General features: G+C 44.6%; 1 protein-coding gene across 6 annotated transcripts in view; it reads left to right on the top strand.

Moving 5' to 3' along the window:
• TTC12 (tetratricopeptide repeat domain 12) overlaps positions 1 to 22,820 on the top strand; it is a 51,482-nt gene extending 28,662 nt beyond the window's left edge. For 3 of the 6 annotated variants that reach the window (XM_030918348.1, XM_030918349.1, XM_010382373.2), the window contains 10 exons: positions 557 to 725; positions 6,293 to 6,385; positions 7,474 to 7,534; positions 8,306 to 8,443; positions 15,608 to 15,706; positions 16,175 to 16,243; positions 18,618 to 18,719; positions 20,253 to 20,352; positions 21,261 to 21,486; positions 22,653 to 22,820. In XM_030918348.1, the coding sequence (XP_030774208.1) occupies positions 557 to 725; positions 6,293 to 6,385; positions 7,474 to 7,534; positions 8,306 to 8,443; positions 15,608 to 15,706; positions 16,175 to 16,243; positions 18,618 to 18,719; positions 20,253 to 20,352; positions 21,261 to 21,486; positions 22,653 to 22,728 (1,133 nt within the window). In that variant the 3' untranslated portion in view covers positions 22,729 to 22,820. The remainder of the gene's footprint in view (positions 1 to 556; positions 726 to 6,292; positions 6,386 to 7,473; positions 7,535 to 8,305; positions 8,444 to 15,607; positions 15,707 to 16,174; positions 16,244 to 18,617; positions 18,720 to 20,252; positions 20,353 to 21,260; positions 21,487 to 22,652) is intronic. The other 3 variants (XM_030918350.1, XM_030918351.1, XM_030918352.1) reach the window with 1 other exon arrangement.
• Positions 22,821 to 24,724: the final 1,904 nt, after the last annotated feature.

Below are 24,724 nucleotides of genomic sequence, written 5' to 3'. Positions count from 1 at the left end.
TGAAAGGGGATAAATCTACTGCCACCACCCTGAAAGAGCTTATGTTCTAGGAAGGAGGGCACACTTTATTCATTAATGCTCTCATATGATATTCTAGTTTCCTGGATAACATTTCCTCAAATGACCACTCTAGCCATTGTGTGAACATTGATGGTCTAAAGACATTCCGCAATTAAACTGATTTATTTCCCTTTGCCAGTGTTTCCAGATACCACACACCAAGGAGGCTTGACAATAATAATGACATAGTTGATTTCTGGGTGCCAGTCCCTGTCTGGCACAGTCATGTACTGATTCATTTAATGCTCATGATGTCCCTGTAGGTAGGAACATAATCCTCATTTTACTGATGAGGAGACCAAGGAGCACTGGTAAGGTCACTCCCCTGGGCATTCAGACCCAGCAGTCTGGTTCTAGAATCCACACTTTTACACTTCATTATCCTGCCTTCAAATGAGTGGGCACCAGTTGAGTTTCCCATTAGGAGAGAGGGCGACAGAGCTAGTTTAATTGCCGTGATGGCACACACAAGACACACAACCCCTGTATTTTGCAGAGGAAAATCAGCGTGTGCTAGTGATGCACCCTGACAGGGCCAGGCTGTTGGCCACCCTCTTGTCCTCCAAGGTCCTGGCCATCAGGCAGCAGAGCCTTGCCCTGCTGCTGCAGCTCACCCAGACTGAGAGCAGATGGAGCCTGATCATCAGCCACCTTGACCTGATCAGGTAAGCCTCTGCTGGCAGGATCTTCCTGGGACATCTTGTGTCATCACTTGACAAGTTCAGGCGTGCCTGTCTCCCCCTTATATCTCTGATGTGTGACTTGAAGGATCAATAACAGAAAGAGCCTTTGACAAGAGTGCTGTGTCATGAGGACCTCTGGGACAGACTCCTGTCTGAACTTGGTATCATGGACAGTTTCACTTCTCCTGAGCAACTGGCTTGTCCCCATCCCACAAATGGTGCAAATGGCAGCCCTTCCATAGCCAGATCAGGAGCCCCACCTTAAAATAGGTTACTTGCTTCTGTGCCTTTGGCCTCGTCCTATCTCTACCCTGTTCCTACCCTTCCTTTTCTTCTTTCATTCTTATTTGAGGTAATCCTATCTTATTCTATGTGTCCTTAAACCCTTTCTGGAAGAAGATGCACTATGAATAAATAAAACATTTCGAATACTGTTGAATGGAGGTCTTTCCAAAGTGTAAGACTATGAGCATAGAATGTGTGTCCCCTAAGTAGACTTTCTAGAAAGATTACTGAACCACAGTGATTCTGCCCAGTTCTTTATAATTTATTACTTCATTTTTAAATTATTTATTTATTTTGCTTGTTTTACTTATTCATTTATTTACTTTTATTAAGTTTTCAGTTTATTTATCTTTACATGATTAGTTTGAACATATGAAATTGTCACTTATTAGATCTAAAAGGTTGTGTGCCCGCCATTTCATGTGGTTCAATCTAACAGAACAGTGGCGATTATTGTAACTTGCTTTATAAATGTTTCTTACACAATCTAAAAACAGGAGATTACCCTTCTGAATTTTTTTGTTCACTGCTATTTTGTTTTATCTCCCCTCATGCTGCGAGGTAGGCAAGGTAAGCTTTATTACCTCATGTCACTCATGGGGCAGGAAGAACTACAGCAAGGAACCACTGGAATCTCACCCAACTAGCCTAGCCCCTAGGTACTGTTCTGAGGACCCAGCTCCACTCTGTGTTCTCAGTAGGGAAAGGAGCCAGACCTGCTGCAGCTGGCTCCTGTTCCTTCCAGATCTTTTTAGGACCCTGCTGAGCCCTCCCACACGGTCCAATTTGGTGTGGAGGTCCTTGTGTGCCGTGACAGGGTGGTTATTAAGCCTTGCCTACGGCTCCCCTTCCAGGCCTAGTTGCAGCCCCAGTGGCTCCCAGGAAAGGCTTTGGCAAGCCACTAAAGCTCAGGCTGTGCGGCAGATGCTGATTGTTAGTGGACTTAAATTCCCCAAAAGCACATTTTGCATTTCAAATGACTGCAGTCATTTCCTTAATACCTTCATCGCATTTTTTAAATATTGTTTTTGTCTCTTTGAGTAAATGTAGCTATACCTATCATGGGCTTTTCCCCTCAAGCTATCTTTGAATTGCTTGAGTTTCAATGTGCATTTTTCCAGTGTCTCGCAGAGTGGCGTTCACGATCACCTCGTGTGGTCCTGCCTACTCTCTTTAGACAGTCAGAGAAACCTCAGCTTTTTACTTTTATGCCCACTAGCCTCCTTAACGTTCATCTCCTGTTGAACCAGACAGAGTGGGTTCTCTGTGATGAAATGAGGCAGTCTGAAGCAAGACAGGGCTGCGCATAGCCCCATGACCATCACTGCAGCACACTTACCACATTCCTCCCACAATGCTTATCCTCAGAGAAGAGGTTGAAGGCATGAATGTGTGCTAGCCAAGGACCAGTGTCATTTTGTCAAAAGTGCTGGGTTTTAGTCTTAAGCAGTACTCAGCTTCCATTCCCTGCATGTCTCTGCTTGTGTGACCCAGGAAAGCTACTTAGCACTGACGGGCCCTGGCATCTCATCTGCATCACTCACTTACGATGACACTTACAGGGGGTGATGCAGTTGAATTTTTTCTGCTGCATTATGCAGAATACTTGAGCAAAAGGAGCTTAAGCAAAATAAAGCCTGGCTTGTTTTTTCACCTAATAAAATGAGACTAAAGATAGCAGCTGTTGGTGCTGGGGCTTAAAGATGTCGAGGTCAAAGTCTCAGCCCTTCTCTTGACCTTCCTCACATGGTCATACCTTCCCTCTTGCTGCAACTCCAAGCTTCACATCCTTCTTTAAGACAGGTCAACACCAGCTGGATCTGTCCCTTTTATCAAGAAAAGCTACTGCCTATTTATCTTTGGACAGAATTTTGTCACATGCTACATACACCTAGTGGGAAAAGAAATGATCCCAGCTTCTTCTGTAGTAGAGTTAGGAAGAATAGAAGGGAATGGAGAATATCTGTGGGGTTAGCCAGCAAACAGTATCTGCTACAGAAAAAAAAAAAAGCAACTAACATCAAGCAAGCCTGACACATGGTGTGATAGGGGCTCAATATTTTTATAATCATTTTCTCTTAGGGAATATTGTTCAGGGTCCTAAACTGAAGTAGCCATGCATTTACTGGTTACATGAAAGCATTTTCTGACCTGTGGTTCACTCACAGAGACAGTTGCTTATCAGCAGAGCAGAAAATCTGCCACCATAAAAGAGGGTATGTGAGGAAATAGAAAGGGATACACCGTCCGCTATAGGTGCTGAGTCCAGTTAGGATGTGTGCACTGTCACATAGTGGGGGGCTAGCTGTTTGTGTCTCCCAGGACAAAGACAAGATGGTCTTAGACTGTTGTCTCATCTGTGCTGTTCAGGTTCATTAGCATTTATTTTCAAGACCGAAGAAAATAGGTTTAAATTGGTGAAGGAAGAATCTGAACTAACTGTAAAACAAATAAATTGTTTTTGACAGCAGGAGCACTGGAATCCACTTCTGAAGATGTTAGGGATTTGCAGAAGCTCGGTGTCACCTGGGCCCTCAGAAACCATCCAGTCAAGCCCCACTCAGCATAGATGTCCTCTGCATACCCCCATACAGCCTGTGCATCATGCCCTCCAGGGGAGATGCCAGCAGTTTTCATTATTTTTATCTCCATTTGATTGGGGATGGGCACTAATGCAGCTAATAGACTGGGTGGAGGAAGTCTGTCCCCAATTAGTGAGGGGCTGTGGGTCTCACCTCCCAAGGTAGCCAACTGTCCATTTCAGGACAGTTCTGATTGATATAAATTATCTCCTTACACTGTGTGTAAGTTGCCTGCCCCATACTATTCTGGGGTTGATTCTGCCTCCATACATTGAGGTCCAGGCCCAGACTCCTTCCAGCTTTCCAGTACTTTAGGTATCTGAAAATACTGATACATTTCAGGTTAAGCATCCTTGTTACCTCCATCATTCCTTTGATGATTTGGCCTCCAGACCACTCCTAGAATAAGTGGCTAAATAGATCCAGCACCATAGATGTGGGTGACTGGAATTCATATTCCCAAAAGCCCAGTCTGATGGCCTGTCATCTGTCTTTCTTAAAGATGTCAAGGTCAAAGTCTTCGCCCTTCTCTGTCCTGTGGCATTTGGTCCTATTGATCACTACTCTTTTTGAAACTCCATCACAGTAATTGTTAGGACACCATCCTTCCTGGCCCCCCTCCTACCTCCTGGCTATTCCTTTGTGGTTTCCTTTGCAAGCCCCGCTATGCTATCACCCTTCCAAGTCAGGGACCCCGGGATCCTACCCTTGTCCCTCTTCCCATCCATGGCTTTCGTCAAGAAGCATACCCTTCTGCTACAGGACATCTCTATCACAACATCCACAAGTATCATTGACTTAATAAATCAAAACATGGTCTCACACCAGTTCATCTACCTGAATTTCTTGTCTTCATAGAGGGTATCTCTGCCTATCCAGTCACCTAAGCCAATGTCCTGGAAGTGACCTGGCTCTCCCTCACCACATCCATAAGATAGTATGCTGCCAGCTCTTTCTCCTTAGCATCTTCTGAATTCATTTTCTTCTAATTCTCCTCTACTCTCTCCAGTCATTTCTTCCAGGTCTTCATTAGCGTCTCTTTGTGTTTTTACTGTGCTTCTTACTCTGCTGCTGCCTCAGTCTGGTCCCTTAGCCTTTATTGTCTGGACAATCACAGTTCTCCCCTGGTTGAATTCCTGCCTCCTGTACTACCTGCTCCAATCCAGCCTCCACCGTACACTGAAGGGATTTTTCTAAAATGGACATCTGTTCTGCTATTTTCCTACTTAACACACTGAAATGACTTCCTTGTGAGGCTGGTTCTCCAATTACTGAGAAATATAATGGCTAGGAATCACATGAGGACTTCATGAAAAAGCAGCCTCCTGGAGCCTCCTCCCACTCAGACTGACTGAGGAATCTGTCCCGGAGGCCCCCACCACCAACCACACATTGGAGAACAGGGGCCTACAGGGCAAAGTACAGACTTCCCAGCAGGCCCTAGAAGGCCCCCAGGATCTGGGCTCTGTCCAGCTCTCTACCGTCCCCTGTTCTCCCCTCACATCCTAAGTATTAACTGCGTACCAGCAGTCCCCAAATGTGCTCCTGCAATTCTGTGCCCACATAGTCTGTGACTGCAGGTGGCTTTGCCTAACATGCCTCTGTACCCGTCCCCGTGGGCCTGACGCTGGCCTGCAAGCTGCCTGGAACCAGGACATTTTCTTGTTTCATCGTTAGGACCCCAGAACCGACCACATTGCCTGGCACACAGTCAGTGCTTGTTCTTTGTGATTGGTCAAATGGATAAACGAATGAATAGCTAACACTGCACTTCAAGAGACACTGAAGTGTCATCTGTTGCAGTCTTCTTCACTTCCATCCCCACACCTCCCACCAGTGAGACTCTGGCCCCTCAACATGTGTCTGTCTCTAACGTATCACCTAAGACAGTTTATCTTATTTATTTACATATGTATCACTGTAGGAGACCAGGAGCTCAGTACTGAGCACAGTATACTTAGCACCTTGTAGATGCTTAATGCAGGTTTGCTGGATGAACAAATTACTCTTACTTCCATTGTTGTGGTGCCAGTAAGTCCATCTGGGCAGCCTGAGATTACATCAGGTGTTTTTTTGGCATCTGTGTTAGACTGTTTGCTCATTTTGTATTTGTAAGTGGCTAAAAATCCTTAAATATTTCTCATATGAACCAGTTACAAACCAGGTCTCACAATTCTGTTACTTATGCAGAATTTCCAGCTCTAAGTGGAGAACTTTGAGCTTAACCCTATTAAATTTAATCTAATATATTCAGCAGCCTGTCACAATCTTGTTAAATCTTTATTCCATCACCCACCTTATTAGGGGGCCCTCCCACTTTAGTCATCAGCAGATTAGTAAGCATGCCATTTAGATGTCATCTAAGTTAATGAACTTGACTGAGCCAGAGTCACATGGCAGAGTCTCAGAAACTCCTTCTGAGCTGGCATCCGATAATCAATAAACTTTGGTTAAAAGTATTCAGCATTCTGGGGATTCACATTAAGTGGTGGAGCCAACCACTTAAGAGTGTCTGTCTCTGGGTGGGCAAGGAGCTAGGCTTCTAGGAGGGCATGGCAAGGCACCCTTTCTGCTTATTTCACCCGGATGCTGACTCCTTTTTGGTTTCCTTGCAAGGTTACCCTGTTGGGATGTTGTTAGTTGGACGACAGCTACCTCTGAGGTTATTATGGTTTTTTGCAGATTATTGGAAGCCCTGGTGTCATTTCTTGATTTCTCGGATAAGGAGGCCAACACTGCTATGGGACTGTTCACAGACTTGGCTCTGGAAGAAAGGTAATTTTTTTTATTTATAGAAATTGACATTTCTTCTTCAGTCTTTGTTGACCTGTCTGATCTTTAAAAATGTGCCGTATTCAGAGAGGCTAGGCCAAGTCTCCAAGTGAGTATTGCAAGATTCACTGAGAAGGAGGGCTGATGCCTCCCAGGGGGCTGCGGCCACCCACTCCCATTCTAGTCACTCTGCATAGAGGCTGACCTGGGCCTCCATGGGTTTGGAAGCAGCAGCATATTTAAAGCAGTGCCTGTCACAGTAGGCAAGCCTCCAAAGTGTCGGGAACCTTCCTTCCTTCTAATCAGTGCCTGGTATATAGGAGTTGGCCAGCAAATTCGCATTGAATGAACCTGAGTGAGCCAGTGAGCCAGCAAGCAAGAATGAACAGTCAGATGCAGTCTTCTCTGGGGTTGCCAGTGACATTATGAGTAACGACCCCCTTCTGCCCCATGGCTTTGTGTTGTTTTGTTTTGTTTTGTTTTGCCTAGCTGCTGGGGATGATAGTAAGGGTCTCAGTTTTCATAATTTTTTAAGAGCTTTTTTTAAAAGTGCATCTTCTGTTTTAAATTTCCTTACAAAGTTTAGGACACCTTGCTTAGAGATGGTAATGGGATGAGAGAGCTGCTTGTGCTCACAGGCAGGCCAGCCAGCTGGCACGGGCCGGGGTATGGAACAGTGGCTGTAGCGTGTGGAGATGCACATGCATCCAGGCCCTCCCAGTGGCTCCAATGAGTAAACATGCTTGCACGGTATTTGCCTTCCGCACGGCACACACATGCTGTAGACTCAGAGCAGGGATTGGGGGTAGGTCAGCTTGGCAGAAGCCTGGAGATTCCAGCAACTCTTGCTTAAGGGAGTCACCATCTGAGGTCTGTTGTTTAACATCAAAGGCAATTCTCCAGACTCAGAAAAATGAAAGCCACGTTACATACATAGTGACATGTTTTTTTCTGTTTTCGTTTCTGAATTCTCCATGCACAATCTAAATCATATGGACCTAGAGTTTGCAACATTAATTATCTGAGACACTGTATTTATGTTATAGTTTATGCAATGTAAAAATAAATCCTGGCTCATGGTTTCTCGACAGATTCCAAGTCTGGTTCCAGGCCAACCTTCCAGGTGTTCTCCCTGCACTCACAGGCGTTCTGGTGAGCAAACCCTCATTTTCACCCTCTGTGACAGACACTCTCAGGAGCGTGAATGGGGCTGTTGAAACACAGTTTACAATCCAGAACAACTATTGTCTCTCGGTTGATTAATCATTTATTCACAGCTGGAATTTACACAATTGTCAGTTATTGAAACAGCTACAGTAGGGACAGGTGGAGGTGGCATATGGATGGCACTGGTTACAGGGCAGGAAAAGCTGGATATGGGTGGCATCTTAAGTGAAGGTGGATAGAGTTCGTCAGTCTCCATCAGTCCCCTGCTGACAATAAGTTCGATGTGTGACGCTGTTCCCAAATGGAAGTCATCCTGTCAGGAAGACTAGTGTAGCAATTGGAGCTGATAAGGCAGTGAATAGTGTCGGGGGCAGGGCTTCTCCTTGGAGAGTGTGTTGCAACTGAAGCCTGTCCCTATTGAACCTTAGAAGTTTCAGGGGCCCTTAGAGAGCATAACCACACCCCAGCGTGCCACAGCTGTGGAAATGGAGCCTCTGAGAACAGAAGGGATTTGCCCAGGTCCTCCCAGCTGGTTGATGGAAGAGCTGGGATTAAGCCCTAGGCCAAGACCCTTTTGGGTCTACCCCTCTATGTGCCGCCATCCTGTTGCCAGTGTGACCCCAGGGATGCCCCTGTGTGACATGAAGCTATCTGGTTGGTTCGCGGGTCTTTCGGTGAGTGAGGGATGCACCGAGAGATCATGCGGCATCCTTTGCCTGCTCTCTGAGGCTCTGCCTTCTTTCGATTCTCATTTAGAAGACAGATCCCAAGGTAAGCAGCTCCTCAGCTCTGTGCCAGTGCATTGCCATCATGGGAAACCTCAGTGCTGAGCCTGCCACCCGAAGACACATGGCGGCCTGTGAGGAATTTGGGGATGGCTGCTTGAGCCTCCTGGTATGTTAGCTTTTTTGTTCATAATTGGTCTTTATCCTCTTCAGGGGCATTAGCTGCTGCTTAGTTATCTGGCTTTTCCAGAAATTCCTGTTTCTGTGAGTGCTGGATGGCGCCAGTGGCTTCTCCCTTCTGTAACCTCGGATTTTATGCACTGCTGGCCTTAAAGAGCCCCCCAAATCAAGTCTCATTCGCCCTGGGGAGATTTGAAGGATTTTCTTTGTTAATTTTTAAAATGATTTATTTATGTATTTATTTATTTATTATTTAACTTTTAAGTTCAGGAGTACATGTGCAGATGTCTTATATAAGTAAACTTGTGTCATGGGAGTTTGTTGTACAGATTATTTCGTTACCTAGGTATTAAGCCTAGTACCAATTATTTATTTTTCCTCATCCTCTCCCCCTTCCTCCCACCCTCCACCTTCTGGCAGGCCCCAGTGTGTATTGTTCCCCTCTGTGTGTCCACGTGTTCTCATCTTTTAGCTCCCACTTACAGGGAAGAACATGTGGTACTTAGTTTTCTGTTCCTGCATTAATTTGCAAGGGATAATAGCCTCTAGCTCCACCCATGTTCCTGCAAAGGACATAATCTCATTCTTTTTTATGGCTTAATGGTATTCCATGGTGTGTATGTACCACATTTTCTTTATCCAGCCTATCATTGATGGGCATTGAGGTTGATTCCATGTCTTTGCTATTGTGAATAGTGCTGCAGTGAACATATATGTGCATGTGTCTTTATAATAAAAATATTTCTATTCCTTTGGGTATATACCCATTAATGGGATTACTGGGTCAAATGGTATCTCTGTTTTAGGTCTTTGAGGAATAGCCACACTGTCTTCCACAATGGTTGAACTACTTTACACTTCCACCAACAGTGTATAAGTGTACCTTTTTCTCTGCAGCCTTGCCAGCATCTGTTATTTTTTGACTTTTTAATAATTACCATTCTGACTGGTATAGATGGTATCTTATAGTTTTGATTTGCATTTCACTAACAATATCAGTGATACTGAACTTTTTTGCATGTGCTTGTTGGCCATATGTATGTCTTCTTTTGAAAAGTATCTCTTCATGCCCTTTGCCCACTTTTTAGTGGGGTAGTTTATTTTTCTCTTGTAAATTTGTTTAAATTCTTTATAGATGCTGGATATTAGACCCTTGTCAGATGCATAGTTTGCAAAAATTTTCTCCCATTCTATAGATTGTCTGTTCACTCTGTTGATAATGTCCTTTGCTGTGCAGAAGCTCTTTAATTAGATCCCATTTGTCAGTTTTTGCTTTGGTTGAGATTGCTTTTGGTGTCTTTGTCATGAAATCTTTGCTCGTTCCTGTGTGTAGAATGGTATTACCTAGGTTATCTTCCAGGGTTTTTATAGTTTTGGATTTTACATTTAAGTCTTTATTCCATCTTGAGTTAATGTTTGTATATTGCATAAGGAGGGGGTCCAGTTTCAATCTTCTGCATATGACTAGCCAGTTATCCCAGCATCATTTATTGAATAGGGAATCCTTTCCCCATTGCTTGTTTTTATCAGGTTTATTGAAGATCAGATAGTTTTAGGTATGCGGTCTTATTTCTGGGTTCTTTATTCTGTTCCACTGGTCTATGTGTCTGTTTTTATACCAGTACCATGCTGTTTTGGTTACTCTAGCCCTGTAAGTATAGTTTGAAGTTGGGTAACGTGATGCCTCCAGCTTTGTTCTTTTTGCTTAGGATTGCCTTGGCTATTCAGGCTACTTTTTGGTTCCATACGAATTTTAAAATAGTTTTTTCTAGTTCTGTGAAGAATGTCAATGGTAGTTGAATAGGAATTGCGTTGAATCTATATATTACCTTAGACAGTATGGCCATTTTAATAATATTGATTCTTCCTGTCCATGAGCACAGAACATTTTTCCATTCTTTGTGTTATCTCTGATTTCTTTGAGCTGTGTTTTATAGTTCTTCTTGTGGAGATCTTTCACTTCCCTGGTTAGCTGTATTCCTAGGTATTTTCTTTTGGTGGCAATTATAAATGGGATTGCATTTCTGATTTGGCTCTTGGTTTGACTGTTGTTGGTATATAAGAATGCTAGTGACTTTTGTATGTTGATTTTATATCCTGAAACATTGCTGAAGTTGTTAATTAGCTTCAGGAGCTTTTGGGCCAAGACTATGGTTTTTTTCTAGATACAGGATCATGCCGTCTATAAACAGAGGTAGTTTGACTTTTTTTCTTCCTATATAGATGCCCTTTCTTTTCTCTCTTGCCTGATTGCCATGGCCAGGACTTCTAATGCTATGATGAATAGGAGTGGTGGGAGAGGGCATCCTTGTTTTGTGCTGGTTTTCAAGGGGAGTGCTTCCAGCTTTTGCCCATACGTATGATGTTGGCCATGGGTCTGTCATAGATGGCTCTTATTACTTTGAGGTATGTTCCTTTAGTACCTAGTTTATTGAGAGTTTTTAACATGTAGAGGTGTTGAATTTTATCAAAAGCCTCTTCTGCATCTATTGAGATAATCACATGGTTTTTGTTCTTAGTTCTGTTTATGTGATGAATCACATTTACCTATTTGCATGTGTTGAACCAACCTTGCATCCCAGAGATAAAGCCTACTTCATTGTGATGGATAAGCTTTTTGATGTGCTGCTAGATTTGGTTTGCCATTATTTTGTTGAGGATTTTTGCATCAGTGTTAATCAAGAATATTGGCCTGAAGTTTTCTCTTTTTTGTTGTGTCTCTGCCAGGTTTTTGAATCAGGATGATGCTGGTCTCATAGAATGAGTTAGGAAGGAGTCCCTCTTCCTTGATATTTTGGAATAGTTTTAGCAGGAATAGTACCACTTCTTCTTTGTACATCTGGTAGAATTCAGCTGTGAATCCAGCTGATCCTGGGCTTTTGTTAGTTGGTAGGCTATTTATTACTGACTCAATTTCAGAGCTCATTATTGGTTTGTTCAGGGATTCAATTTTTTCCTGGTTCAGCCTTTGGATGGTTCATGTGTCCAGAAATTTATTCATTTCTTCTCAATTTTCTAGTTTATGGGCAGAAAGGTGTTCATAATATTCCCTGATGGTTGTTTGTATTTCTGTGGGGTCAGTGGTGATATCCCCCTTGTTGTTTCTGATTGTGTCTATTTGCATTTTCTGTCTTTCCTTTTTTTTAGTCTAACTAGTGGTCTACCTATTTTATTAATTTTTTCAAGAAACCAGCTTTAGAATTTATTGATCTTTGGAATGGGTTTTTGTGTCTCAGTCTCCTTCAGTTCAGCTCTGATTTTGGTTATTTCTTGTCTTCTGCTAGCTTTGGGATTTGTTCGCTCTTAGTTCTCTAGTTGTTTTAGTTGTCATGGTAGGTTGTTAACATGAGATATTTCTAACTTTTTAATTAGCAATATCTGTTAGGGCATTTAGTGTTATAAATTTCCCTCTTAACACTATCTTACCTGTGTCCCAGAGATTCTGGTATGTTGTATCTTTGTTCACATTAGTTTCAAAGAACTTGTTGATTTCTGCCTTAACTGGTTTATTTGCCCAAAAGTCATTCTGGATCAAGTTATTCAATTTCCATGTAGTTATACAGTTTTGAGTTCATTTCTTAGTCTTAATTTCCAATTTGAGTGTTAAGATTTCAGTTCTTTTGCATTTGCTAAGGACTGTTTTACTTCCAAATATGATTGATTTTAGACTATGCACTATGTGGCAATGAGAAAAATGTATTTTCTCTTGTTTTCATTTGGAGAAATCTGTGTATGTACATCAGGCCCATTTGATCCAGTGCTAAGTTCAGGTCCTGAATATCTTCATTGATTTTCTATGTCAATGATCTAATATTGCCAGTGGGGTGGTAAAGTCTCCTGCTATTATTGAGTGTCAGACTAAGTCTCTTTGAAGGTGTCTGAGAACTTGCTTTATGAATCTGGATGTTTCTGTGTTTGGTGCATAAATATTTAGGATAGTTAGATCTTCTTGTTCAATTGAACCCTTTACCAATATGTGTAATGCCCTTCTTTGTCTTTTTTGGTCTTTGTTGGTTTAAAGCCTGTTTCATCTAAAACTAAGATTGCAACCCCTGCCTTTTTTCTGTTTTCCATTTGCTTGGTAGATCTTTCTCCAACCTGTTATTTTGCCTATGTATGTCATTGCTTGTGAGATGGGTCTCTTGAAGATAGCATACCAGTGGATCTTGGTTCTTTATCCAGCTTGCCACGCTGTGTCTTGGGACATTTTGGCCCATTTACATTGAAGGTTAGTATTGCTATGTGTAGATTTGAACCTGTCATCATGATGTTAGATGGTTATTTTGCTGACTTATTTATGTGGTTGCTTTATAGTGACACTGGTCTGTGTACTTCAGTGTGTGTTTGTGGAAGCTGGTAATGGTCTTTCCTTTCCATATTTAGTGCTTTCTTTAGGAGCTCTTGCACTACAGGTCTGATGGTAATGAATTTCCTCACCATTTGCTTATTTTTCCTTTACTTATGAAGTCTAATTTGGCTAGTTTGGCTAGAAATGAAATTCTGGGTTGGAATTTATTTTCTGTAAGAATGTTGAATATTGGCCTCCAGTCTCTTCTGGGTTGTAGAGTTTCTGCTGAGAGGTCTGCTGTTAGTCTGATGGGCTTTCCTTTGTAAGTGACCTGACCTTTCTCTCTAGTTACCTTTAATATTTTTTCTTTCATTTTGACCTTGGAGAATTTGATGATTCTGTGTCTTGGAGGTGATCTTCTTATGAATTATCTTACTGGGGTTCTCTGCATTTCCCAAATTTGAATGTTGGCCTCTCTATCTAGGTTGGGGAAGTTCTCATGGATGATATCCTGAAATATATTTTCCAAATTGGTTCCATTCTTCTCATCTCTTTCAGGGACACCAATTAAATGTACATTGGGGCTCTTTACATAATTCTATATTTCTCAGAGGTTTTGCTCATTCCTTTTTATTCTTTTTTTATCTATTCTTGTCTGACTGTCTTATTTTGGAAAGCCTGTCTTCAGGCTCTGAGATTCTTTCCTCTGATTGGTCTATTCTGCTATTAACACTTGTGATTGCATTATGAAATTCTAGTAGTGTGGTTTTTCAGCTCTATCAGGTTGGTTATGTTCTTTTCTGTATTGACTATTTTGCCTGTCAGCTCCTTCATTGTTTTATTATGATTTTTGGCTTTCTTGATGTAGGTTTCAATGCACTCCTGTAGCTCAATGAACTTCATTCCTATTCATATTCTGAATTCTATTTGTGTCATTTCAGCCATGTCAGCCTGGTTTAGAGCCCTTTCTGGAGGGGTGTTGTGGTTGTTTGAAGGAAAGAAGGCATTCTGGCTTTTTGAATTATCAGGTTTATCATGTGGATTCTTTCTTATCTTTGTTGATTTCTCTACTGTCAATCGTTGAGATTGCTGACCTTTGGATAAATTTGTTTCCTTTATCTTATTTGATGACCTTGAGGGTTTTATTGTGGTATAAGGTGGATTCAGCTGACTGGCTTTATTTCTAGAAGATTTTAGGGGGTCAGTATTCAGCTCCCAATTTCTGGACTGGATGCTCTAACTCTCAGGGACTTGTATTGGGCCTTGACTTTGTTTTCTGGCTCCTCTAGGTTAAGAATACACTGCAATGGGGGAGCCAAGGTGATCCCAAACCTCTGGTCACTACACTCCAATGGATGGTGTTAGCCCAAGAATTTCATAATGTGGTGATAATGGGACCTTAACTTGTTCACACATGCCAACAGCAGCGGAAGACCTGTGGCAGGGTGCTAGCAGGTGTCAGGGTACCTGCCTCCCTGTGGGTGTTTGCCACAATGGCAGAGGCAACACAATGGGGGAGAGGGTCCCTGCTGATGACTGTGTGTGTGGTCATGCTGAAGATTGTGCCTTCTCTGTTCCTCACAAGCAGAGTAGGTTGCTCCTAGAGGGAGAAAGATCCACTGTACTCTATGTCATGCTAGCACAAAGGCAAGTTGCTGGTAGGGGTGGCGCTGGCTGGCTCTATGCCCATCAATACTCCATCTGCAATGGTGATCAGCAGGAAGAGGAGGGGCAGGACTGCACTCCCATGCTCTGGCAGGGCAAGGAAAGCAAAACCTGTCTCATCAGACACTCACCAGAAAAGTGATGTGGGGAGTTGCCTTGGGCCCAGGGGAAGCTGTGGTGTGGAGAGGGAGCATGTGGGCTGGTGCATGGTGATAGGGGTACCCTGCTGGTGCTCTCCACTGGTCAGGCATGGTCTGCCAGTGCAGAAGCTATGGTGTGGGTCCCCAGGGCCCACGAGACTGCTCAGCAAGCAGGTGTGACCAGGCTGGGGCCCCAGGAGAGTCCAGCAGAGCAAAGGGTCCTCAAGTTGGACTGGCCCTGTTTGATGGGCAAGACCACCCTGCAGAGTTCAGGTCTGATGATTTCCCAAGGGCTAAAGTCTCCTATGGGACTTATTTGATCCTAGAGGGATCGTTGTCCCTGGCCATGCTCCACTACAGATGCTTCCACGCCCAACCCTCTGGGTTCCACATCAACTGGCTTGCCACCCCTACCACTTCTCTAAGCAGCTCTCCCTGACAACTCGCTGAGTATCTGTGGTGGTCAAGGGGATTTCTCCTGCCAGGGTTCCAGAGGCCTATGATGAGATTAGGTTGCTCTTTGCCACTTCAATTCACCCATTCCTCAAGAGCCTTTGGGGGCCAAGAACAAGCCTTGGTACATAGGAGCCCCATGCAGCGTTCCCAGTTACTCCCCTCCACTCCGCTTCTGCATCTTTCCTCCATCTACTCTCAGTGTCTTCCCTTTGAAGGTCTGTTAGGAGCATGTCAGTCATCTCTGTTCCTCAGTTGGGAGCTGTTCCACCTGGCTGCATCTAGTCAGCCATCTTGCCTGATCCTGATTTGAAGGATTTTTCTGATGGAGTTGAATGATCACCCGTCTCAGCAGCTCACTCTTCACTTTCAACCCAGGGCCAACCTGATCCATAGTCCCATGGCAGAGGCACCAGAGACTCCTTCCAAGTCTCCTGAACCAACACTAACTCATGGAACTGGTCTCTGATCCTCCAAAACCATTTAGGTTCGTGACATTGGCAATTTAGGGAGTGTGGGAACTCTGAGACACTAGTCCAAGGGAAAAGATGACCATAAAAAGCTGTAAGGCAGAAAGGTCATTGGTTACCTTGTTTTGTTTTCCAAGGCCAGGTGTGAGGAGGATGTGGACCTGTTCAGAGAGGTTATCTACACACTCCTGGGACTCATGATGAACCTGTGTCTTCAGGCTCCCTTTGTCTCTGAGGTACAGTGTTCTTGTCTCCCTGCCCGGAACCCTGGAACAACCTGTACACATTCTGTGGCATAAAACCATTCTCGTGTTCATGAAGAGACAGAAGCATGTACACTCACACACTGGCCGTGGAATGGGAAAAGGCTGGAGGGATGCACTCTCCCTTTGCTCTGCTGAGGGGTGGATGCATCACTTAGTCATGTACCCAGAAAACAGACTGAGTATCCAAGGTGTGCTGAGCAGAGTATGAGGTGCTGTGTTTACAAAGTCAAGTGAAAGGTGGTTCCTGCTATCAGGGCAATACCCTGGAGTTAGGGGAGACAGACATGGGGAGGAATAAGAGCAGTAAATGGTGTTGTGAGGGAACCTGGGCACAGTGTCGTGGTGCTAAAAAGGAGAGGGTGCTCAGAAGAAGCTCCGCTGAGAATTCAGATTGTCAGAAAAGTAAAATCTCCTGCTGGCCTCTCCCCATTGTTGTAGGTTTGGGCTGTGGAGGTGAGCAGAAGGTGCCTATCTTTACTAAACAGCCAGGATGGAGGAATCCTGACAGTAAGTTTCTCCCAGGGAAATCCAGAAGCAACTTTCACTGTTCTTGTTTTGTTTTGTTTTGTTTTGTTTTGTTATCAGTGTAATCTTTTTCAAGTTGCCACCTTTGAGAATCTGCTGAGTCTCTGAGATACGGTATGGATATACTATTCGAATAATGCACACAAGCACATAAACACCAAGTTTTGTCTGCAGTTTCAGGGATTTAGTGACCTCCTTGCCATGTCTGTCACCTGTGGATCCCGTAGAGTCCAGGAACCCAACTTAAGAATCCCCCTTCCGTATGGTCTGAAATTTAACCAGCTTAGAGGTTATAATCGATCTGATTTCTCCTATTTCAAAATATCCTGTGCAAATTGAACAGATTAAGTGTCCAACTTATTTAGAATCCCTTTTTTCCATAGGAAAAAAAAAAAAAAAAGCCAGGCCCATATTTTAAGCCAGTGATCCTAGAGGTTGTTTGTGCATAATAGTTTTAGCCTCTTTTTAAAATATATGCTGAAATGGCTTTCTCAATTCTGTGTCTGCCATTTGAATAAGAAAACTGAGAAAGCCCTATATGTCAGCACAGTGCATCAGGAAAAGAATATTAGTGTGATTCAAGAGGCTATTTGCCATCACCCTAGAAAGTGTTCATCACTCACGTTAAGTGATCACCCCTGTTTTTCTCCCTGTCAGGGCAGGGCCCTAATGCCTAGAGAAGCAATTAGGACCACATCTAGGGTGGATCTGGGAAACCAGCCTTTCAAGGGTTGCAGACTGAGGACTGGCTCCACAGTTTAAAAAAGGTTCTGAGTAGATCCAACATACCCTGTTTGGGGGTAGCACTCTCTAAACGTCCCCAAAGTCAGTTCAGACAGGATAGGGTGAAGGTTTTGTGCGTGTGCATTTTCACGGATGGGGCATTATAGCTTTCATCAGATCCTCCAAAGAGGTCCATGACCCCCAAAGTGGTAAGCACCACCATTCTCAGATGGTCCAGACCTAAAGATGGGCCTACACCAGTCCCTGAGTAAACCTTTAGGAGAGCTCTTGGGCCAGATTTCCCCAGCATTCCATGTGTGCCACATTGGTGCTTCCCAGCTTGCTGGGCAGCAGCTTCACCATGGGCATCTGGTCCTAGTCTAGCACAGTCTCCACTGTCCTTGGTGTGAAAGGGGATCTGTGGTGTCAACTGTAGCAAAATTCTAGGATCTTTAGGAAGCAGATTAGGGAAGCAAGATTGATAATACACAAGTTTATCTTTTCTCCCTCTGGAGTCCTCATTAAAATGAGATGAAAGCCATTGGGGGGAACAAAATAAATAGAGACCTACATTGACGGTGAACAGGCAATGGTTACCAATAGGTAAGTAATTTTAACAAGTTTCCTGAAGATGGAGAGCAGCTGCTAGGGTGGTAATTAATGAGGCAGGGCTGAGGAAACCTTCGTATAGAGTACAGACGGAGGAACACATAGCTGGTCAGTAGCAGATTTGCCTTATAATGAAAAGATCAAGATTTCAGAACTCCTGATACAACAGAGAGCAGAGGTACAAGGCAGTGGAGCTACGTTTGCTGGCAGGCATCTATCCTGCAAGCATAAAATCAGAACACTTTCATCTTTAAAGAACTGAAACTGGAGAAAACATTTTTCTTTCTGGTATATGGGAGTGCCACCTCTCTACCTTTCCATACTTCCCATAAACATAACATACCCAAACATATTTTACTGCTTTTTTCGTACATGTGATTGGACAGGTAAGGGTCAACCAGACATTGCAGGAAAGCCACACACATAAATAGGAAAACCAAGATAAACATAAAAATTGATCCAAAAGAAATAGAGATGATACAGGAAACAGAAGAAAAAAATAGTCACTATCATTTGTATCCTGAGAAAGATTAAAGATAGTTATATCCATAAAAGACTAACAGCTTGCCACTTATTTTCAAAAAAAAAAAGAGAAAGAGAGAAGAGCTGGGAAATAAAGTAAATGAACTATCCCAGAAACTAGAACAAAAGACAGAGGAAAAGATAAAGATAAATGACGCAGAAGACCAATCCAGAAAATCAAACATCCCCTAATAAAGGGCCTGCTGATATCAGAGCTCTGGGAGGAATCACAAGGGAGAACTTCCTTTCTCAGAGTTGAACTGGTTGATCCTGTGTGAAGCTGAAATAATATGGGCCTTTGCATGGCAAGGGGCTATGACTGCAGCTCTGTGACAGTTTTATTAAAAAGAACAGTGCTTGCTATTATTTGGCCATCCTATTTTTTATATTTTGCTTCCAATGTTAATGATTGCTTTTGCCTCACCAAACTTCCTGTTAACTTTTAAAGGTTGTCAGCATTTCTGAAAAGGACATTTAATTATCCTCTTTCTGCTGTATTCAGAGAGCTGCTGGTGTTCTGAGCCGGACCCTTTCTTCCTCTCTGAAAATTGTTGAGGAGGCCTTGCAAGCAGGAGTGGTAAAGAAAATGATGAAATTCCTGAAGGTAAGATCACTTTATTGGTTACAACCCTGAAATGTACAGAAGTCTCCTATTTTATTCGGGGAACAGAATTAAGGTGGGTTTTGTTTGGTTAATGTGCTGCCATTTCTTCCTTGCTAGATTTTAAACTTCTTGGATAGGGATTTGCTTCTGCCTGTCTACCCAGACCATACTCTGAACATCAATAACAGATTGTTCAGTAAATAAGAAAATTGTTCATTAGATACATCTATAACACTTTGGGAGGCCGAGGCGGGTGGATCACGAGGTCAGGAGATTGAGACCATCCTGGCTAACATGGTGAAACCCCGTCTCTACTAAAAATAGCAAAAAATTAGCCAGGCGTGGTGGCAGGCACCTGTGGTCCCAACTGCTTTGGAGGCTGAGGCAGGAGAATGGTGTGAACCTGGGAGGCAGAGCTTGCAGTGAGCCGAGATCGTGCCACTGCACTCGAGCCTGGGCAACAGAGCAAGACTCCATCTCAAAAAAAAAAAAAAAAGAAGAAGACTGCTTACCCCTCAAGCCTGACTTTAAAATATATGGCCTGTGTTCTTGATAAAAATGATCTGAGTGGCTTTCAGGCACATTGTTTTGCTCAGGTTTTGCTACTCATCTATGAGACGTAGCCTGCAGGATTACCATGTGACCAAAGGATATTGGGATTTCCCTGTGAAATGAGTGCGGTGAATCTAAGCAAGCCGGTAGAGCAGCTATCTGGATTCACCTGCAAGGGTGAAGGAGATTATTATATTAGGTTGCCATCTCAGAATCCCACCTATGATGTGTGTGCCCATGAGGTCCACACACCCATATTAGTGTGGTGACCCATGGCTTTTATTCATAATGCCTCAGGCTGAGTGGGGCAGGGAAGCATGCTCTGTGGGCTACTGCTGGGGCAGGGGTAACACCGAGGGGGCAGCACAGGGGGTCTTAAGTTTAGGCTGCCACTTGAGCAATGACTGTCATTCATTATGACTTTTGCAAACCCACCAAAAGCTCCTGATGGCATGCATACCTGTGCATCATGCATGCATACATGCACACATGCCTTTTAAAGACCCCACATGGGAGATTGCAAGGGCGGTGTTTGACAGTTGTCGCCTCTTAAAATGATCTAGGTTCCTAAGGTTCCTCATGCAGGACTGTCAGCCTAACAGCCTTGGCAAGTCAGTCCTCATTCTCAAATGGGAAAATGACATGGGAGGGACTTTTCCTCCCTTTTTGGTAGGTCTCCCATTCATCAGCATCATTCTCTTCTCAGCCACTTGCTCATAAAGCCTTCTGGAGGCAATTACTCAGGTGTACATGACGGGTCTACGTTCCTGTCAGGGGTGTGGGCTGGGTTAGAGAGGATGCGGGTGACACTGTGCCAGCAGGGACCATGCCTGCTCACCAGGAAGCATATGCCGTTCTCCATAGAATTCTCTTTTCAGAGTTTAGGAAGCCACTAGCACTATAATAACTGCTCGCTGTGGCTTGTGGTCAAGAGCAATCATAGCACTGATTTTATTTTTCTGATTTCATTCTGAAATCTAGACAGGAGGCGAGACTGCATCACGTTATGCTATAAAGATACTAGCTATCTGCACGAATAGTTATCACGAAGCTCGGGAAGAAGTAATAAGACTGGATAAAAGTAAGTGATAATTTCCTTAAGGGAGCCCTCATCCCAGAGGTTCATCCACCCTTGAAGCTGCAAAGGGAACTGTGGTCGAGGAGGAACTTAGCAGCAATGCTGTTAACCTCTCCCAGACTTCAGCAATGTTTATGGAAGATGTTTCACGTCAGATCTGAAAGCATTTAATTAGCCTTTTGGTTGCACACAGGTAGGATGCCCAGACTGGAGACCCAGCTGACAGACAGCTCAAAGATAACAGGGTCAAAGCTAGGAAACTCCCTCCTCTCACCAAGTTCAGTTCTCTGCCTTCACAGAAGGAGGGGGGAAAACACCTTCAACATTTAGTGAACAAGGGAAATATCAGAGTCGGAGCCTAGCTTTAGTCCAGTAACTTAAACCGGCTGTAGTTATTCACAGCAGGCTTCCCAGGAGAGGCAGCCTGCTAATGTTCTTCTTACCAACTCCCTGGAATGCGCAGAAGGTGAACTAAAGGAGGCTCCACCATGGAAGCTGGAGCCTTTCTCCTGGATCCTGTTTCATACCCTGCAGGTATAGGTTGCCAGCACATTGCCTCCCACCTGGGGGCTGTCAGATGGGACCTCTCACCCTGGTGCAGTGAGAGGTTAAGAACAGGGGCTTTCAAAAAGACAGACCTGTTTGACACATGGCATTCATTCATCTAACAACTGTGTTGTGCTGGACACTGTTCTGGGAAGCCAAGATACTTCAGAGATTCAGCAAGGAGTTGAGGAGGTTCATATGCATTCAGTAAATGTTTGCTGATGAGTCAGTGAACAAGTTCTGCTGCAGAGTTATTGGGGAAGCTCGGTGTCCACTGACACCTCCCTGCGCCCCTCATGTCCTGTTGCCAGCCTCCTATTTGGGGATTAAAAGGAGCTGTTGCTTGTTCTCTTCCTTCCCTGCAGAGTTGAGCATTATGATGAAGCTGCTCAGCTCGGAGGATGAGGTTCTAGTGGGCAACGCTGCCCTCTGCCTTGGTAACTGCATGGAGGTGCCCAACGTTGCGTCTTCCCTGCTAAAGACAGACCTCTTGCAGGTCTTGTTAAGGCTTGCAGGCAGTGACACACAGAAGACGGCCGTGCAGGTGAACGCAGGCATTGCTCTGGGGAAGCTGTGCACAGCTGAGCCCAGGTATGCTGTGGACATGGAGCCAGGCTGACCCAGTGTCGGTCCCATTGCAGAAAGCGGCTGAGCTGAGGCGCTGACCTTTGGCTGGGACTGCATGCCACACAGGATGCTGTGGGAAGCCCTCATGCTTTCTGTGCAGACCTAGGTTAAGCCCAATAGCTGCTTCTCTGAAGAAAGCCTTTCTAGCGGAAACGGGAGCTTTTGAGCTCCAACCAGAGAGGGAATCAGCTTGTCTGATGGGGACTTGCTGCTCACACTTGCTGCCGTTGCCTTCTCTCCATTCCATTTTCTGCTGTTCTGCATCCCTCTCCCTGTCTCTTTATCTTCCTTCTCCCCCACCCCACTCCACCTCCCCTTCTCTTCCCTCTTTTCTCTCTTCTCCACTCTTCCAGAAACAGACCCCCACTTCATGTTCTTTGCCTCAGCCTAAACAAATGGAGGAATGGCCAGCAAGGGTCACATGTTCATGCAGGAGGAAACAGTGGAGAAGCAGAGACACAGAACAGCACGTCGAGGCCCCCAGTGAGCAAGGGCAACAGATGTGGGCTGTAACTGTGCCCATGGCTTCTCTGTTAAGCTCAGACCTCCACTCTGCTCTGCTCCTGTTCTGATGTGCAGATGCACCTCATTGCACATGCTTCTGGGGGGTGTCCACCTGTGGCTGAGCGAAGGAGCCCTGGCATAGAGCAGGGGTAACCCCAGGAACTGAGTGAGAGAGGCTCCTTCCCTTACATCTACATGCCTTTAATTCCTCCTCTGTAGATTGAGGGGGTTGGCCTCGATAATATCTAAGGTCCTTTCAAGTTCTGTCTGGTTGTTCAAATGGAAGGAATAGTTAAAATCTTTCTTCTATAGAAAGCAAGCACATTAGCTAGGATGACTTCAAAGTGGCAACCTATGGGGGAGTTCTCAAGAGCAAGGTCCTGTCTGATCAGCCTGACACACCTGCCACCTGCAGCAAGTGTTTTCAGTGCTTTGTGGGCCTCCCTGAGGGTCTCTCTTACCCCTGTGATCTTTAGGGTACCCCAATGCCACAGCCACTTCCTGTTCCACCCAGTGATAGGACTGACGTTCTCAGCCAGCTTCCATCTGAGAGGGTGTTGGCTCTGGGCTCCAGAAGCCTGAACCGTGGCACTTATGTCCTGGGTTGTTTGTTTTGATTGTGACAGGTTTGCTGCTCAACTGAGAAAGCTTCATGGCCTAGAAATTCTCAACTCTACAATGAAATACATCAGTGACTCTTGAGAGATACGGTGTCTGTGTGCATTTGGGGAACACACAAATGCACACTACGGGTTGTTCCTATGCTAATAAAGACCTTTGATATATCCACTTCAGAATCAAATATTCATTGTCAGAGTGTTTGCATGTCGGGTTTTCATGGGTAACAAGAGAGTGGGCATTAGGCTGGCTGCTGTGGTGGACTCTGTGTACTGGCTTACTCAACTTCCATTGTACCCTCCTTTGAATGTTCCTTCCTGTTCTGTAGAAGAGAGAAACCACCTCACAAAAAGCCACATTGCCCAGACCCCCGTGTAGCAACAATTCTACATGGGAACTTGTGGCCAATCTAATGCCGCTTCCTACCCCTTTTGCTATTTTCTGCTGGCAATATGCTGGAAACATCAGATTTGTTGGTAGCAGGATTTCAGCATCCATTTTCCAGCCATGGAATGCTGAGAGAGAGTTGCATTGGCGTCGTTGGTGGCCTGCAACAGACTCCTGGCCCGCAGCCACTGCGTGTGCTCTTAAATTCAGTGGGGTGAGTGGTAGGTGGTGTCTCCCCTGTTAGGAAAGCTCTGCGTGAATCCTTGTGGGAATCATTCCTGGGGGTCCCTCCTGGCACCCTCCTCCAGCCCATCTGGTAGTGCTATAGGCACCCTGTTCCATGGGTTAGATTGTTCTCTGCTTAAGGTGCCAAAGCACAGGCTTCTCTTTCTGCAGTGAACCCTGACTGATGCGAATGTGTTCATTTCCCTAACCCACCTTGTACTCTCACCCTATCCCCAGAGGCAATGCTCCCTTCCAGTTGCCCCAGGGTCGCTCTAAACCAGGGTCACCTGTGGACTGCAAGTCCCTAAGTGAGAAGTCCAATAAGTGGCACTACTCTCTGGCTCCTCCTTACAATCACATAATCATTTTAGAATAGGAGGCAGGTACAGTGAATGTCATAGTACAGTGAATGTCAGGAGTCCCAGACCAAAGTTCCAAAGACTTTTGGTCCTACCCTGCTACCTGCCAGCCGTGTGACTTTGGGCAAGTTGCTTAACCTCTCTGAGCTGTGGCTGCTGCTTCTGGAAACACTAATACCTGCCCAACCTACCTCCTCCATTGTTGTAAAGGTTAAATGAAGTTTTGGAGGTGAAGGCACTTTGGGAATTATAAAGTGCTACCCAAATATAAGAGATTACCAGACTCTATCTTGAGATTGAGGGTATCGACTGTGACGTCAGTTGGGTTAAGTTTGAAGGGTCTGGGAAAGGGAGAAGCTCATGTCCTTTAAGGAATCAAAGTTGGCCATTCTCTGAAGCATGTAGGAAAGGAAATCCTCCTCCAGGGAGATTGTATTCAACACACCCAAAGAAAGTGTTCTTCACAGGTAAGGCAGCTGTTGGCTTAAATTAAGAACTCTGTTTCTGAAACCAATATAAATAATTGGCATTTGGTGGCACGGGGGCGGGCAGTGGAAGAAAATCAATGGCCTGAGCCCCTCACTCAGATTGATGTACTGCATATGGCTGGAGGGAGCTCACTGGGGCACTCTGTGGTGGCGCCCTGGGTGGCAAGCAAGTGACAGGCCACTGTAGAGAAGCCAGGACCTGCCCATCAGTCCTATCATGCAAACAAACACCCTTCAAGAGGCTACTGAATTGCAAGGGGAGAACAGCTTGATGCTAATCAGAGCACAAAGAAGAAAATTAGAGGGTGCAGAAGTTGCTGTTTTCACAGAGAATTCCGTGGAGCTTTGAAAACAGAAAGGCTGTTTGTGTTCATAACCACAGGCCTGTCTCCTTTGAAGTTCAGGCCCCTCCTTCCCCTGCTCTGGCTGCACTCCTTGGCTCTTGAAAATGGCTATTATAGGTGTATTCTCTTCCCCAAAGAGTGGGGAATGTCAAATTATGTTATTATGATTATTGCTCCAGAGTGCCTGCCAAGAGCAGTCATCTCCAATTTGGAGGAGAGTCTGCTGCACCTGAAGCTGGCTCTCCTCACAGGTGGGAAGAGATGTTTCACATGCTAG

This window comes from Rhinopithecus roxellana, chromosome 15 (genome assembly GCF_007565055.1).
Source record: "Rhinopithecus roxellana isolate Shanxi Qingling chromosome 15, ASM756505v1, whole genome shotgun sequence".
NCBI classification, from domain to species: Eukaryota; Metazoa; Chordata; class Mammalia; order Primates; family Cercopithecidae; genus Rhinopithecus; species Rhinopithecus roxellana.
The sequence above is the reverse complement of the archived record's forward strand: the minus strand, read 5'-3'. Positions and strand labels throughout refer to the sequence as shown.